The following is a 17,500-nucleotide window of genomic DNA, read 5'->3' on the forward strand; positions in this document are numbered from 1 at the left end:
CGAGGGGCGCTGAGCCAGGCACCCGGAGGGGTGGCCCGGGGGGGGGTGGCGGGGTGGAAGGGGTGAGAGGGGCAGGCCTGAACCCGGCAGCAGCAGAAGCAGGTGTATTCTGGGAGGAGACCAGGGGGCAGGGCGGTGCAGGCAGGCGGGTGGAGGGCAGCAAGGAGCGTGGGAGGTGGGGACGCTGTCAGACCCCGAGGGAGCTGTGGAGGGGCTGGCCGATAGTGCTGCAGGGGCGCATGCAGGGGGCGAGCTGCCTAGAGAGGCAAGAAAGGGAGGCCGCGGCCAGCAGAGGGCTCCGGGCAAGGTGGTGGTGCACCTGTCACGGGAGGTGGGATGAGGGGCGTGCTGGCCCCGGGACTCTGGGCTTGCTCAGGGTGGTGCCCCCCGTGCCCAGGCCTGTCTGCACCTCGTCAAAGCAGACAGGTGGAGAGCCGGCATGCAGAGTCGGCTGTCTGGGGCTGCCACAGGGACACGACATCGGCAGGAGCTCCGGCCATGCAGGGACACGTCCCCTCCCCCCAAGCCTGCACTCTTGATGGGAACCCTGGACGAGCTTCCCTCCCATCTCTTGCCTGAAGGCCGACAGCCGGAAGGGAGGCTGTCTTGTGGGTGTTCGGGGAACGCCCTTCCTGCCTGGCCAGCCCTTCCTGGGCAGCAGGGCAAGGCGTCTGGAGAGCCGAGAGCGCCTAAGAAAAGCCATTCTGTGCAGCCCCATAATGAGGCCGAGGCTGGCCGCGCCCTCGGGGGGACCCGCAGAGGCAGACCCAGCTGGAATGTTTCCTGGCTTCTGAGGTTTCTCCGGAGGGGCAAGGGGTGCTCGTCCAGGGGGGAAGGGGCCGGCGCCCCGCCGCCAGAGCCGTGCAGGCGGTTCTCTGCAGGGCAGACGGCAGGAAGCCAGGCGTCCAGGCTGAAGGTCGAGTTCCCGGGCAGCACAGAGATGGGGACGAGGACGCCCACCCTCAGGGAGGGGCGAGACCGGGCTCCGGTCACCCCGGCCCCAGCAGGACGCACCCCCTCTACGTTCACACAGCACCTTCCAGCTCATGAGGCCTCACAGCCACATGGCCCCCACGCCCCATGGATGAGGAGCCAAGGCCCAGAGGTGCTGGCTTAGCAGGGCCTGAGCCGGGACGCCCCTGCCTGAGCGGCGTCATGCAGGAGGAAATGGCCGGCGGCTTCCAGAGAGACCCAGAGCAGGACCACCTATGACCCCACCAAGTCCCGCTGTTGTACGGGCCCTGTCCCTGCAAGTCAGCGCTAATTACTCTCTGCAGGACAGAAACAGAGGGGTGGGCAGCTGGACACAGTAAGTGAGACCTCAAAACCATGTCCATCATGTGGGCGCCAAACATCTCCTACAAAGGGAAGACCGGCCCTCGTGGGCCTGACGTTGGAACACCGGCTCCGCGGAAAACAGACTTCCTTCCAAAGCATTTCAACCCAAATCCTGACCCCAAATCTCTGAACCGACAAGAACTCCCAACTCAACTCCCTGGCCACCCGGTGGCTCGTGACCTGCTCTCTGCCAGGGTCCAGCGGCTCATCCGCAGCACCTCTCCGGTGCGTGAGCTCCAAGGGCGCGGAGGCCCAGAGCGTCTGCAAAGTCTGGAAACGTTCGCCTCGCGTCTCTGCTCTGTGGTCAGAAAGGCTCAGGGGGAGCTCGTCCTGCTGTGAAGGGGGCTCGCGCGGCCAGTGCGCGTGTCCCACACAAGGTGGCAGGTCGGAGGACGAAGGGTAAGCTTCCCCCTTCCCGGCCAGCCTCTCGGTGTCAGAAGTACTCTGGGCATCTTCCCCCCGGGGACCAAATACCCAGCCTTCTAAGCTGGGACATAGAGGCTAAGGATTCTGGGAAACACGCCCTCCACGCTTCCCACCGGGGAAGATCCCCGCGGGACACAGCCGCCACGCGGGTTTTCCCCATCTCAGTGGGGTTTTAGTTGTCATACGTATAAACGAAACAGGACGGCGAACTCACACAGAAAGGTGAAAACCTCATCACAACCCGTAAAACCAGGAGAGATGCTCTTGGGCGTGAATCCTGCACACAAATCGAGAGGAAAGCGTCAGAGCAGCCGTGAGGACGATGACGGGCTGACCCCGCAGGAGCCTTCCTCCCGGGAGGGCCTTTACTTCTAGACGACGCTCGGGCGAGGCGCCACGAAGTGCCAGCAGCAGCTGGGGGCCCACAGTCGGACACGGCGGGGCCTCACGAGGTCACTGAGGTCCTCTAAGTCCTCCCGGGTTCTGATCCCGAGCTTCCGGGACGCCGCGCGCTGGCCGGACTCACAGACACGGGCTGAGAAGGCCGGCCGGGTCTCCAGGGCTTTTGGACAGGGGCCCAGAACGGGTCCGAACATGGCAGAAAACCGGGCTGATAACGTACAGGGCCAGGAATGACAGGCTGGGGAGGGAGCGCCCCTGTGCCTAACTTGTCGATGTTAAAAGTGCCTGTGTCGGTCACGTTCCCATTCCTTTTCATGAACTACTGCATGTGCACACGCGTGTGTGTTCACACAACGTGCAAACCACGCGAGCACGGCGTGAGGTCTGTCGTGGCCGCGTCAGGACGTCAGCCAGCCCAGCGGCGACATGCACACCGCCACCTGCAGGCGGCGCTGAGCCCAGCTGCGGGAGCGAGGAGAACCCAGGGACCCGCCAGAAAAAGTGCCCCAGGGCAGCGGGGTTCCGGGAGGAAGGGGTGTGGGGAGGAGGCTGGGGTTGCGGGCCCTGCCGGGGGCAGGACGGGTGCTCGCTGCCAGGTGGGCCAGGACCACCCACTCGGGGTTGGGCGGGGCTCGCGCTGGCCTCCCTGGAGCAGGGGCTGCCCCCTGCGGGCTCCCAGGGACACGGGCGTTTGGAGAAACGCCTTCTAGAGGATCCAATCCTCCCGAGTCCCCGACTGACAAGGGAGTTCACAGAGCAGCTGTGGGGTCGGGCTCCGCGCGCCCGAGGGAGGCTGTCGTCCCCAGACCCAGCCCAGGAAGCAGGGCCACTCTGCCCCCTGCATCTCTTGGCCTCTCTGGCAAAAATCGCTCCTCCTGTGATCTCAGGCCACCCGTCTCCCTCGCCCTCGAGGCCCTTGTCAGGGTCCCCCACTGGCCCAGTGGCACTGACCTCTGTCCCCTCCTCGCTCCCGCAGCCTGCAGCCAGCCCCCCCATGGCTGCACCCCTGCTGCAGGGACCCAGACCCTGCACTGCCTCCAGCCCCCACGGTGTCCCAGCACCGGCAGAGGCGACACAGTGTCCCCAGCCCCGCATCTTGGGAAATCTGCATCGTCCTACCCAACCAGCTGGCTGTCGCTCTAAGAAAATGGCTCTTACCTCCTATGTGACAGGGACCATATTCTCCAAATAAGAAACTGAGACATGAGGTCTGATGATGGGCAGGACGTGTGACTTTCGGACCACCCTGGAAAAAGGCTGGGGACGCGGACTGAGCAAACATCAGGGACGGAAGTCACGGCTCCACACCCCAGCCACATCCTGAGTCACACATCTGTGCTGGGTGCCGGCTGGCACCTCGCCCCCCTGTCTTCCAGGCCTCCCAGGGGGGCTCCTCCTGGCTGGCCACCAGCAGAAGGGCAGGACGCAGGAGCGACCTGGCCGGCCCCCAGGGACCACACTCCTTCCAGCCCAGCTCCGGCCATGTGCAGGGCTGGGGTAGGGGGGTCTCTGCCAGCTGCCCCAGCTCTGAGCACCTGGGGTGCACCCACCAGCTGCCCAGTCCCTGGATCACCCGCCATGGGCCAGCGGGGCCACCCCGGCTCCTGCTATAAGCATGTCCCATCCCTGTCTCTCATCTCTGACGCGTGCAGGGAAGGACACGGCTCACAGTGGCCGCGGAGTGACCTGTGGCCATGGAAACACTGACGGGCGGGCGGATGAGATAGTTGCCCGGAGTCTACGGTTTGTTTCCTGAAGATGGGCCGCCACACAATGAGCTCCTTGTGCCCGCCCTGTGACGTCACCCCCGACTCCGGCCTCGGTGCCAGGCAGAATCTCTCTCCTCTCTGTCCTGAGGAGTGACCGTCTCCTGAGCTCAACACGGTGCGGAATGTTGTCTCAAGGGGGACCCTGACCCAGAGAGACCGGGGTGGAGGGTGGGCTGGGTAAGGGGCCGGAGACCAGAACAGGGAGCCATGTGCCCTTATGTCCAAGCTTACTTCCGTTTCGGGAACAAAGCCCTCTTCACGATTAGGGCTTTTCCCCAAGGGCGCCTGAGGGCTCAGTCCGTTGGGCATCGGACTTCACCTCAGATCATGATCTCACAGTCCATGGGTTCGAGCCCCATGTCGGGCTCTGTGCTGGATCCTGCTTCAGATTCTGTGTCTCCCTCTCTCACTCCCTCCCCCGCTCATGCGCGCGCGCTCTCTCTCTCTCTCTCTCTCTCTCTCTCTCTCTCTCTCTGTGTCTCAAAAGTAAACATTAAAAAAAATTTTTTTTATAACGTAAAGCTTTTCCCGAGAAACGAGTGGACATTCCAGCCAGCGGCCTGTCCACGCCGAGGGAAAACACGACACGCTTCTGTGGCTGAAACTCCTGTCTCGGTTTGTTGAGAAAACTCTGGGGTCATCAGAGAGCACAGTACCCCCCCTCCGTCGCCTCTCTGTGGTCTCCCCCAGAGCCCACGTGGGGGATGGAAGGACCCTGGCTCGGGGGGACGGTGCTTCCAGGCGGTGTGTGACTGTGACGTGCAGACCCCGGGAGGCCCTGCGCAGGACCGGGCGTGTGTCCCCTCCGCTCTGGAGTGCAGTGTGCTCAATTCGGCCACGATGTGGGCGAAAGGAACCATGACCGAAAACACCTGCCATGGGGACAGCAAACCTGGGGGGAGGTCAGTGGGCCCGGGGCTCCCCACAGACATGAAAAACTAACCAAGGCCATCAACACAGACCATAGAGTGCAGGCGCCGGAGGAAGGCAGCCACCACTCAGGCCGGGTTTCAGTACCGCCCACCGATGGGCCCGCCGCGAGCGAATGGGGCGGCGCAGGGCTAAGGGGATGGACGATAGGGCCTCTCTCTCAACACGGCCACACCTCGTACGTCACTCACACAAAACAATGCAAAACAAGAAAGAAATAAGAGAAGACAGAGGAATGAGCCGCGGGCTGCGCTGCCTTACCCTTCCTGACGGGACACGCTGACCGCCACCTGCACCCTTCAGGGGGGCGGTCTGCACTCGGGTCAGCCCGCGGGGGAACACGGCCCCCAGGACCTCACCAAGCCGTGCCCTGGCCACGCGCTGCCTCACTTCCCCCTTCTTGTCTGTGCGAGGACAGGAAGCCGAATCTTTTCTCTAAATCTGAGCTCTAGGTCTGTTTTAAAAAGGAGTCCAGGGCCTGAGCAGCTCAGTTAAGTCGGTTAAACATCCGGCTCTTGGTTTTGGCTCAGGTCATCATCTCAGCGTTGTGAGTTCGAGCCCCACGTCAGGCTCAGTGCGGATAGCATGGAGCCTGCTTGGGGTTCTCTCCCTCCCTCCCTCTCTCTCAAAACTAAACTAAAAAAAAAAAAAAAGATTTAAAAATGTTAGGAGCCATTTTCTGAACTCACTGAGTTGAGAAAACTCCTTGTGAGGGTAAGGCAGTTTTGCAGGGCCTCCTGCCATCCGATGGTGACTGATGTTTACCCCCTACTCAATTATTTCTTGAGCACCGACCCCCAAGGCACCTTGCTGACTGGTACCCGAAGTGACTTGTCCCCTTCTTCTAAAATATGCTGACTGCACCTTGTGAAGGAACTTATTACAGGAATTTCTCCTTTTGGGATTATGAAAGCAAATACTGCATTTCCTACGAAACCTGTTTTTCTTCCCCTCAAGAAAACAGGCTATTCACCCCTGCTCACAAAGAACTGACTCTTGCCTTTGCTCTGCTAAAAATGTTGCCTTGTATTTAAATGCTAGAGATGCCTTCTCCGTATGCTGAGCATCTAAATCACCTACATCAATCACTATTGATAAAGAGCATGCATGAGTCTCCTACCAATCTATGTTCTGGGAAATCTTTACATATCAAAGAGATTTGTCATCAGAAATCACTGTCTAAGGCACATGCCACTTCTGTGCTGGCCCTGGACAGTTTTTGCCATAAAAGAAGCCGAGTCTCAGCCAGTGCAGAGATGCCTGCCCGGGGATCAGAAAGGATCCCGTGGCTCCCCCATCCCTCCCCTTCGCCTACACCGTCCAGCCTTCAGGGGGCCCTGGACCGGCTGGAGCTGGACTCCGGCGTGAAAAGGGGCCCATAACACACGGCAATCACTGTTTAAAGAGCCAACTGAACTTTTGAGGCCAAGAATCACATAAAGTAAGGGGTTTACAAAGACTTTACAAAGAGGTAAAGTAAACTCACCTTGAAAATTTGCTGGGTCCTTCCCCGTCTTCGTCATCAAAGTCCATCCTGAAAAGTCCAGAGCACGAAGAGACTCGTTACGGGCAGAACGCGTCCTGGTGGCCCGAGCTGCCGGCGCCGAGGGGGCTCCGTGCGGCGGGGTGGACGCCCCACGGCCCAGCCCCTGCCAGTGCGGAAGACGCCTGGACGCGGTCAGCACGTGGGTTCCGGGTGGGAAAGGGCAAAAGGAAGGGCGCTGGTATAAGCGCCACTCGTCACGTGGCTGGGGACGTGTGCCCAAGGCGGCACCAGCTCGCCCCCTCGGCCCCCACAGGCTGCCGGCGGACTGCCGACGCTGCCCCCAGGGTCTGGGGGGCCTGAGCCCGAGCTCTGGGGCGCCGCCTCCCGCCACGGGGTTTATCCCTCCCTGTGCACATTGTCAGCAGGCCGCGGACACTCCTGGGGCCCCAACAGCATGAAGCTTTAAGGGCCACACGGGGATTCGCACAGGCTGCGCCGTGAAGAAGGTGGCCGGTCCGGAGGAGTCCACGTGAAAGGGGCACTGAAGGAAGCCACCCCACAGCCAAACCCACACAGACGCCGGGGAGGCGGGGCGGTTAGTGGGGGCTGAGCTGCTCCAAGAGCCTGTCCACTTGCTGAGAGCCACCGAGTCCCCCGGCCCCCGCCTCCCGGCCTCTCCGTGCACACACGAAACAAGAGTCCTGACAGGTTTGGAGCCTGGACAGCCCCCAAGGCGCCCCTCCCTCCAACAACTAACGTGACTCCTGGAGACGCTGGGGAATTTGTCCCTCTAAGCGGGGCGAGAATCTTCTAGGAGCAGAGTGAGGAGTCGTGTGGACGTCCTGGCCATTCCGACCGAGGGGGGCTCCTGGGGGAAGGCACAGGAGGCCCGGGCCACCAGGGAAGGCCAGTGCAGAGGCAGAGCCGCCCCCAGGCGCACACGCATGTGCACACGCACACACACACATGCACACACACACATGCACGCACACACTCATACACATTCACACACGCTCACACACATGCACGCATGCACGCACATGTGCACACACATGACAGGTTCCTCGTGAGACTAATTACACTCTCTGGGCCCCGGGGTGACCTGGGGACTCTGGGACTGAAATTAGGGCCAAGGACTATCTTCTTACAGTGCTATCATTTGGTTGTTTTTGTTTTGCTTTACGTGCGGTGTGGCCAGAGTCCTAATCTGGGCATCGGTCTGCTTGGGGGGCCCTGGTGATGAGATCCAAGGTGGGTTTGGGACCCCTCAGGCCCAGATGCTCGGGCCACACCAGCTGCCGGAACAGAGGACATAAGGGACACAGCAATGACGACAGACACCCCCAGGCACGAATGGCAGAAAGTGCAGATGAAGTGTGCCACGCACAGAGCACTGCGGAGACAGCCCAGCAGCCCCGGTGAGGCCTGGGCGGCCGCCACAGGACCACCTGCGTTGTGGGCAAATGGGGGCTGAATGCACGGCTTTCCGAAGGCGCAAAGCTGGGGGAATCCTGCATCCCCAGGAAGCCGGCCCCTCACCTTTACCAGGTGACAGCCGGGAGAGCGCACCAAAAACGCTGCCGCCAAGTCCAGGCGCTGGGCAGAGCCGCAGAGCCACACTGCCCCCTAGCGCCCACCGCGGGACCGCGCAGCCACGCCGTCCGCACAAAGATGACCTAAGCCCCCGGCTGTCAGATCGATACTCGGTGTTGAGGAAAGGAAGCTGCATTTTCAACATTTCCAAAATTCCTGAGGACTTAGGTGAGCACTTAGCCGAAACCTCCAGTGAGCGTGAGACACTGTTATCTGTGAGATGCCCGTCCGCGCACCCCGACTGTGGCGTGAGAACCAGGCTCATGCAGACGCCATTTGTTAGTCAGCCCCCCGTCCTCCTATTTGGGGTCACAAGGCATCCATCCTGACTTGCCCAGACGGACAGGGCTCCTGGGACGCCAGACTCCGGGGTAACACTGGGGAAGTCCCGGGCCGACCCGGACGGCCCGTCACTCTGGTTTCCGTCAGGACAGCTCCGATCATTACCCGGACCTCGCTGGCCCAGACAGACGGAGACGTGAGCCACGCGGGCGGGGTACGCAGGCCCCCCAGGGGCCAGGGCAGCTGTGGCTCCGGCGAGAGCAGGGGGGAGAGGGAAGGGACGGCCCTGCTCCGGAGCCAGAGAGTCCTGGAGGCAGCGGGAGGCTGGGGAACCCGGACTGTCCACAGTCAGAGACCGCGGAAGCGAGCCCCCCGCCCCCGTGCACACGGGACATGTGTGCAGCGACGGGTTCGCTGACTCGGAGGAGCCCCGGCTGTGGGTAAACCTGGAGATGGATCAGCTCACGAGCAACGGGCCAGATCCTGGGGGCAGCTCACCCGGCCTCACGGGGCTCACTGCTCATCGGAAACACAGCTCCTGAGAAGGAGGCTGCCAACCCGCACCTGCCTCTGGGTCCCCGTCACCCCGTCGCGCCCCGACTACAGGAGCGAGGCTGATTTCTCCCGCCATCAAGGCTCTAAGCAAACCACGCTTCGCCTTCTCTTTCCTGCGCCTCCATCATGAAGCGTCTGGGTAACAAGGGAGAGAAACCCAAACAGGACTTCCAAGTCCTGCGTCTTCACCGTAAGGAACTGGGTGCGGTGAGCAGATGGGGTAGAGTCCTCAAACCCCGGGCTGACATGACCGGCTCACCCTCCTGCCCAAGAGGGGGCGCTGCCACCTCCCTGCACGCCAGGAAAGGGGCCTCTGAGCTCGCAGTTTGTTAGGAGCGAGCGCCGGGGGTCCCGGGACAGTGACTGCGGGGCGACACAGGTGCACCATGGAGGCTGAGCCAGCAGACAGGATGGAAGCCGTGCCGCTGGGGCTGCGAGGAGGTCCCCCCCCCACCGCCGGTGAGGCCCCGCCCACAGCCCAGGAGGGGACCGGGTGCCGGTCGCCCGTCCACGGAGCCCGGGCCAGCCGCCCAGCACACAAACACTAACTGGATGAAACACGTGCTTCCGCGAACGCTCCATTTATTCCAGCACTTTCCCCCAGCCGCGGAGGGAGACGCGGGCCTAAGCGCCGTTCCTCAGGGTGAGCCTCGCCCTCCGGGGCCGGGGGAAGGGCGATCGGTCCTGTGCCACCAAGGCCGCTGCCCCCTCCCCAGAAGCGTGCCCCCCATCCCTCACTGGCCCTGGGAGCAGGGAGGTCTCGGCAAAGATGAACAAGGTGACTCCCTTGGACGCACCCCCTGCCCCGACACATGTGGAATCACTTTCCGGAGAATCTGAAACTCCTGAACCTTCACCTCGTGTCCTGGCTCCCGGCGGCTCCCAGGGAGGCTGTCGGGGCAGGGCCAGAACGTCCGCGCCCCGAGGGTCCTCAGGGCTGGGCTGGGCGTGAGGCCAGGCGGGCCCACGAGCTGCGAGGGCGGCTCCGCGGGGGGCTGGGGGGCTGTGCCGGATTCTGGACGGTCCTCCACCGGACAGCCATGGATGGGGCGGGGAGAGGGCTCATGCCGGTCCCGGCTTCGTTCCCGTCACCGGAGCCCTCTCTCCTCTCCCTCCCTCCCTGCCCGTGTCTCCCCATGTGCCCCCACATTCAGGGGAATAAGGCGTCCCGGGACAGAAGCAGGGCCCTGCGGCGGGGGCACCTGCGCCCTGAGGAACGTGACCTCCCTCATGGTCTCCTCTGTGTTTCTCTAAGCATCTAGGCTGCGGCCGGTGTCGTCAGGACTGGACCAGGGGCCTGGGTCACAGCTTCAGCACGGGCGTGAAGACACCGGCTGCGGGACTCGCTCCGGAAAGAGCCCTGTGGACATGGACGTGTCCTTGCTCAGAACCAGGGCTGAGTCCCCGAGGCCCTGGGCTTTAGCGGAGGGAACCACGGTTTGCTTGCTTGGCCCCTGTGACATCCTCCCAGGAGCGGGGACCGTGGAGGACAGGGCCCACGCCGCGTCCACACTCGGCCGCGGTCAGCACTCGATGTCCCTCCTCCTGAACCTCACCTTTCTTCCCTTTTTTAGAAATTTTTTTTAAATGTTTATTTTTGAGAAAGAGAGAGCGTGAGCAGGGAGGGTCAGAGAGAGAGGGAGACACAGAATCTGAAGCAGCTCCAGGCTCCGAGCTGGCAGCACAGAGCCCGACGTGGGGCTTGAACTCATGAATGTGAGATCATGACCTGAGCTGAAGCTGGACGCTTGACCAACCGAGCCCCCCAGAAGCCCCTCCTTTTTTTCCTTGATGTTGCACTAGCCGGCAGGTGGGGGGGTGCTGACCCACGGGGCACGCTGCGTGTGGTCTGGCCGGGAAGGGAAGCGGGCGATTCGGCAGAGGAGCCCCCAATCCAGCATCCAGTCATCAGCCAGGGCAGCACGCACAAGTCCCGCCCCGAGCAGGCGGGAAGGGGGCGCAGCAGAGGCTCAGCACCGGACCCCGGCACTGGCGGGGGGGGGGGGGCGGGCAGCTTCCCTGCAGACCACGGGCTGTGCCTGGCCACCCCTGCCTGAGCCCGGCCTGACCACCCCCCTCCTCTAAGAGAGGACCAGGCAGGCCACGGGGCCCGCGTCCCGGGGACGGAGTGAAGAGCCACACCTTTAAAGTAATTTCAGGGGCGCCTGGGGGGCTCAGTGGGTTAAGCACCCAACTGGCTCAGGACATGATCTTGCCATTCCTGAGTTCAAACCCCAAGCCGGGCTCTGAGCTGTCACCTCAGGTTCTGTGTCTCCCTCTCTCTCTAGCCCTCCCCCCCTCATGTGCGTGCGCTCATGTGCTCTCTCTCAAAATAAATGAACATTAAAAAAATAAAAATAAAAATAATTTTAAAACACCTAGAATCTGTTAAAAGCAAGTTGGTCGAGGAGCAGACAGGACGGCCCCCCCAGAGCGGCCAGGAGAGCTGGCGGGGACGCAGCCTCACCCCCCGCCGCCGAGGGGGCCTCTGACCAGCACCCACACACCTGCGCCCGCTGCACCTGTGCCCCGCGAGCGGCCTCTGTGACCGTCTCAGAACGTGGGGACGTCTCAGCCCCTCATGTGAGGGCCACGCTGCGCACGCAGACAGGCCTCAGGGCGTTAAACAGCAGGGCCGCCCGCATGTGTGTCCTGGCCACACCGAGTCCTGGGCACACCACATCCCCGCCGCCCGAGCAGTCCTGCTTCGGGGACAAGCCCCACGGCCACAACGCGGACACTCACAGGCCTGGGCCGGGGCGGCTCCGAGGGCAGGCTGACGTCCGTCACCAGGACCTCCATTGGCTACTTCACGGGGAAAAACACGGACTCAACGGACAAAGGGCCGGGGGACCGACGGGGTCTGAAAACGCCCGTCCCGTTTTTCCTGCAGCGATTTCTGTTAGCTGGCTTGCCCTTTAGATCTGCGTCTGGGGCTACAGGCTGCACGGATGACGAGACACGGTTTTCGGTCCCATCAGCTCATGGGCGATGTCCACCTGCCCCCCAGCCCCCCGGCCCCGGCCCGCACCCCGTCGGCAGGGCCATCAGCGGCACAGACAACGCACAGGCCCGGCCTTCAGCTGCCGGGCTGTCACCAATGTCTCGTAAGGCACCTTGCAGAGACTGTCAGGGGGGAGGAAGCGCACCAGGGGCTCCTGGCGGCCTGCAGGGCGGGAGTTCAGGCCCGTGGCCCCGCCCTCTGGCTGGTGTGCGCCCGCGGCCCCCTCCCAGCAGCCGGGCCCAGCGGGGCCACGGACCGCCTCCTCGTCACGGGACAAGCAAACAGAAGGCCGCAGCTGGGTGCTGGGGCCGGACACTGGGAGGCAAGTCACATGCATAGTTGGGGATCTTGCAAAATCCAAACAGCATGCAGGCTCTGACTCTCCAGAGGGCGGGGGGCACCACTGGCCGGGCGGGTCAAGAGCGCTGCTCAAGCCGCCTCCTGGGAACGCTGAGGTCACTTACCCAGAACGGCGCTTGCCTCCACGGGCGGGCACGGCCCCCGCCATCCGCACCTGTCCACTGGCCATCGGGGCAACAGGCAATGTCACCGACCCAGGGATGTCCGAAGCCATTTCTGGAAGGCGGAGAAGAGAGGCTCTGTCAACACGGGGAAGCCCAGAACGAGGAGGCCGCCCGGCAGTACCGGAGGCAGCCTGTAGGAGGTGCACTTGCGCTTAGGAGGTTAGAGCACAGATTGGCAGCTGTCCTAAGGGAGCCCGGTCACCTGGAGGCAGGTGAGGCTTCCACGGGTGAGCCGCGCGGCCGACGCCTGGCGGAATGAGCCACCACAAAGAGCACAGCCGCAGGCAGGCGGAGAGAAGCCCCCGCGAGCCGGGCCAGCCCCCCGCGGCCGCCGCCTTCACCTGGGCGTGTGTCCTCAGGCACAAAGCCTTCCCCGTCCTGCACTTGGACTCAGAACCCTGGGCACGGAGCCCTGCACGGCCCCACCACTCATCACGAGGACACCGAGGTCTGGGAGCTCGGGAGCTCACCCGTGACCACGCCCGGCTCTCGCGGGGTTACGTTCCCCAGGATGAGCATTAACATGAAGACCAAGGTCTGAAAACCCCGTCCGCTGGTGAAGGATAGAGACGTGGTATCGATACCGATGGACGATTCCTCGGCCACCAAGAAGAATGGAGTCTTGTCATTTGCAACATCCTGGGTGGGACCGGAGTGTGTTACACTAAGCGAAATCAGAGAAAGACAAATACCATATGACTTCACTCCTGTGTGGAATCTGAGAACCACCACAGATGAACGCAGGGGAGGGGAAGGAAAGATAAGATAAAACCAGAGAGGGAGACGAATGTAAGAGACTGAAATACAGAGAGCACACTGGGGGTCGCTGGGGGCGGGGGCGGGGGGAGTAGGGGAGGGGCACTGAGCACCGGGTGCTGCGTGAAGGGTGAGTCACTGGGGGCGGCTCCTGGGGCCATTATTACAGTGCGTGTCAACTGACGTGGTGAGTCCAAACAAGCAAATTTTTTTAAGAAAAGAAGAAGGCGTGACCTTTCCCGTACGTCAGTCTCCGAACTATTACTTCTGATGCGCCGGACGCTTCCCGTGAGCCGGTTCAGCCACGTCAGACGTCCGGAGCTTCAGAGAGACACACGCCCGAGGGCTTCTCCTTCCTACTCTGCAGAGTGTTCCTGAGCCCAGGCCCCTTCCCTCCAGAAACTAAAGGCAGAATAAATATGCGAGCGTCCTCTCCGACTCTGCTTGCTATCCGGACCCCGGGCCCCACGTGTGTCCGCCTGTCCCGGCCGGGCTCTCCCCTCCGGCTGGACGGGAAGCCGCAGACGACACAGATGTCGACAGATCGGGATGAAAATGCAGGGAAGTGGGCCCTTGGCGGCGGCGGGAAAGGGGCGCCTGGGGTGCGGGGGTGCTCCCACGGGGTGCGGTGGTGCTCCCACGGGGTGTGGTGATGCTCCCACAGGGTGCGGTGGTGCTCCCACGGGGTGCGCTCCCACGGGGTGCGGTGATGCTCCCACGGGGTGCGCTCCCACAGGGTGTGGTGGTGCTCCCACGGGGTGCAGGGGTTCTCCCACGGGGTGTGGTGGTACTCCCATGGGGTGCGCTCCCACGGGGTGAGGTGGTGCTCCCACGGGGTGCAGGGGTTCTCCCACGGGGTGTGGTGGTACTCCCACGGGGAATGCTCCCACGGGGTGAGGTGGTGCTCCCACGGGGTGTGCTCCCATGGGGTGCGGTAGTCCTCCCACGGGGTGTGGTGGTGCTCCCACGGGGTGTGGTGGTGCTCCCATGGGGTGCACTCCCACGGGGTGTGGTGGTGCTCCCATGGGGTGCACTCCCACGGGGTGAGGTGGTGCTCCCACGGGGTGTGCTCCCACGGGGTGCGGTGGTGCTCCCACGGGGTGTGCTCCCAGGCCCCGCCTCCTTCCAGAAAGCAGGGAGGCATCCGACAGCTGCCCCACTTTACATCCAAAGACACGGTGTTTAATAAACACATTCTAAGGTCGCCTGGAACCACTGCGCTCCCAGCTTCTGATGCAGGATTTTATCATCCTAACAAACAGACCTTATTTTTAGCTGCGGCGCCCTGGTCACAGATCCCAGAGCCGTCGCAGTTGCTGGTTTTTTTAAACAAAAGTACTCAGGGGAAAACTCCGTTCTTAAAGCCATGCTCTCCGCTTTCAAAACGGACCACCCAGGTTTGTGACAGTGAGACAGCATGGACGGGGACGGCCTGGTCACCGCGTCATCTGCTGCTACTGATAAGAAATCTGTACTTTTCCTGAAACGGGGACTGAGCCATGACGGCCCCCAGACGGACGGCGAAATCCTGTGCCAGCGCAAGCACGGGTGAAAACGAAATTCACCACTTCCCCAAACAGGGCACAGAGAGTCCGTCCCTCAAGACTGTCCGAGAAGTTTTCCCCAGTTAAGCAAGCCAGGAGAGGCCACACCCTATTCACCCTCCTCGGAGGGTATTTTATTACTTTTTTAGAATTTTGTAACGTGTTTATTTTTGAGAGATGGGGGAGGGGCAGAGAGGGAGGGAGGGAGACACAGAATCTGAAGCAGGATCCAGGCTCCGAGCTGTCAGCACAGAGCCGGATGCCAGGCTGGAACCCACAGACTGAGATCATGACCTGAGCCGAAGTCAGACGCTTAACCGACTGAGCCCCCGGAGGTCCCAGAGGGTCCTCTAAAAACATACAGAGAAGTCCCACATAAGGAAGTTTAACTTGGATTAGACCAGTGTGCCATGAAAGGGGGCAAACAGAGGACAACGTGTCGTTGGGACAAAATGATACTCGTCCCGTTTTTTATGGGAACGTAAAGATACTGGTTGTTTTGTGATACAAGTACAGAAAGCAAAGGTCCCCAAAACCTGACTGAGGGGCGCCCGCTGTCCGCGCCTCTCCTGAGACGAATGAGGGCAGCACGGAGAGAGACCGGCGGGCGTGCCAGTGCCCGGGCGTGGCCAGGCCCAGGCTTCCGGACACGCCCCATCCCCCCCCACCCCGCCCCGCCACCCGGATGCTCTGCACGGGCGTGGACCTCCTCCTCCTCGGTCCCCCGAAGACCTCCCCACCTCCAGCACACCCCGGGCCCTCCAAGCCCCTGCCGGACACCGGGCGCGAGGCGACGGGGGGACACAAGCAGCCTGGACCGTGGGGAAGGCGCACTTCGGAAAGCGGGTGGCCGCTCGGCCTGCACCATGCACCTGCCCCGAAGCCAGCGGGCTAGAGGACGGGGAGCGGGAGTGGCAAGCCGCACACACAGATGCGCCATGTCCCACGGTGTGGCGAGGGATGCTCCCGCACGTCCGGCCAGCAGGCTGTGCAGGCGGCAGCACAGAGACGGCCCCAGCCAGCCAGTGCCAGGCGGTGAGGAAGGCTCGCTCCTCCCAAGATTCTGGGTTCCCTCCTCATCCGTTTGTACAACCTCCTTTTATAATCAAGATGCTAGAGCTTCGGCCAGCATGGGGGGCTCAGTCAGTTAAGCGTCCGACTTCGGCTCAGGTCATGATCTTGTGGTTTGTGGGTTCAAGCCCCACGTTGGGCTCCGTGCTGACAGCTGGGAGCCTGGAGCCTGCCTCCAATTCTGTGTCTCCCTCTCTCTCTGCCCCTCCCTGGCTCATTCTCATTCTCTCTCTCTCAAAAATAAATAAACATTAAAAGCTTTTGATAAAGTTTATTTAAGAAATAGAAGTCTCATTTTATCAAATGCCATTTTGGTAACTAAAACAGGTTTTTAAAAAATGTTTTATTTATTTTTTCTAATTTTTTTTAATGTTTATTATGGATACAGAGAGAAACAGAGCATGAGCAGGGGAAGGGCAGAGAGGGAGACACAGAATCTGAAGCAGGCTCCAGGCTCCGAGCTGTCAGCACAGAGCCCAACACGGGGCTCGAACCCACAAACCGTGAGAACATGACCTGAGCCAAAGTCAGACGCTTAACCAACTGAGGTACCCCTAAAAATGTTTATTTATTTTTGAGAGAGAGAACAAGAGGGGCAGAGAGAGAGACACAGAATCCAAAGCAGGCTCCAGGCTCTGAGCTGTCAGCACAGAGCGCGATGCGGGGCTCGAACTCATGAACGAGTTCACGACCTGAGCTGAAGCCAGATGCTTAACCGACGGAGCCACCCAGGAGCCCCTAAAATAGCATTTTGATACCAAATAAACCAAATGGAAGTTGCAATCAGTGAAACTAAAATTCACTCTAAAGGTTTAACTTCAGCAATTTTAGGGGCCACCCTGACACATTTAAGCAAAAACATTACAGAAACGTGCTTCTCCTCGCTCTAACCTATGCCCACGCCCACCAGGGACCGTGGTCAGCCCCCTTGAGAAGTGCATCCCTGCTGCCCACATCTGACCACGTGTCCCTGCCTCGGGGACGAGAGAGCACCATTGCTGGGACGCCCTCTCGGGAAAGGCGGAGGAGGGAGGCTGTGTCACCAGCTCAGGGGAGGGTCTCCGAGGCAGAGCCTCAAGCCGGCCCGCGCCCTCCGCAGGTTTGCTCCAGGCTTTCTGATCTCACCCCAAAGCGAGGACGGGAAGGACCTGATCGCTGCACTGGACGGCGGGACGACACGGCAGACGCCCACAGCCCCACCTGCCCTCCCAGGGCGCATGCGGGTACTGCCTTCCTGGAGGCGGAGGCCGCAGACGCTCCCGAAGGGCCCCGAGTGCCGTGTGCCCTGGGGACGGGTGCGGAAGAGGACTGGACGTAAACGCTAGGGCACTCATGCGTTAAACGTGGCTATTTCTGTGGTGGGAACCCTAGGTGAGTTCTAGTCTCTCCTAAAAACTTTTTGTTTTCAAATAGGTTTGTTTTCAACGACCACGTGTTAACTTTAACGTTAGTTTAATGATGTCTTAACTCAATGGCCACAACTAGGATAACAAACATCTTTAAAGGGTCTCATGGGGAAAACAAGCCAAAGAAAGAGGAAACCCACTTTAATAACAGGCCTATCCAACCCTGGGGCACGTGACCACTGCCCCAACCCTGACACGGACACGACCCCCCGCGCTTCCCAGCAGGTGCACACATGGCCCCATGGTCAGGCCGACCCGGTGAAGACAGCAGGGCCTGAGTGACGGAGCCGCTGAGAGGACATTCAGAGGAAGGAGGTGATGTCACCTGATCCCCTACACGGGGACTGTATGGGGCAAAACATTTCCGGAGGAGGGAGAAAATACGGCCGGGTCAGACGTCTGCTCGGATCTGCG

At 61.6% G+C, this 17,500-nt stretch overlaps 1 protein-coding gene across 1 annotated transcript in view; it reads right to left on the reverse strand.

The window, feature by feature from the left end:
- ARNT2 (aryl hydrocarbon receptor nuclear translocator 2) overlaps positions 1–17,500 on the reverse strand; it is an 85,452-nt gene that overhangs the window by 66,296 nt on the left and 1,656 nt on the right. The window contains exons 2-7 of the mRNA XM_029952318.1: positions 12,780–12,973; positions 12,250–12,361; positions 6,352–6,399; positions 3,523–3,701; positions 2,191–2,326; positions 1,519–1,825 (exon numbers count right to left, since the gene is read on the reverse strand). Coding sequence (XP_029808178.1) covers positions 1,519–1,825; positions 2,191–2,326; positions 3,523–3,701; positions 6,352–6,399; positions 12,250–12,361; positions 12,780–12,973 — 976 coding nt within the window. The remainder of the gene's footprint in view (positions 1–1,518; positions 1,826–2,190; positions 2,327–3,522; positions 3,702–6,351; positions 6,400–12,249; positions 12,362–12,779; positions 12,974–17,500) is intronic.

The sequence above is a fragment of the Suricata suricatta genome, chromosome 9 (genome assembly GCF_006229205.1).
Source record: "Suricata suricatta isolate VVHF042 chromosome 9, meerkat_22Aug2017_6uvM2_HiC, whole genome shotgun sequence".
Lineage (NCBI taxonomy): Eukaryota > Metazoa > Chordata > Mammalia > Carnivora > Herpestidae > Suricata > Suricata suricatta.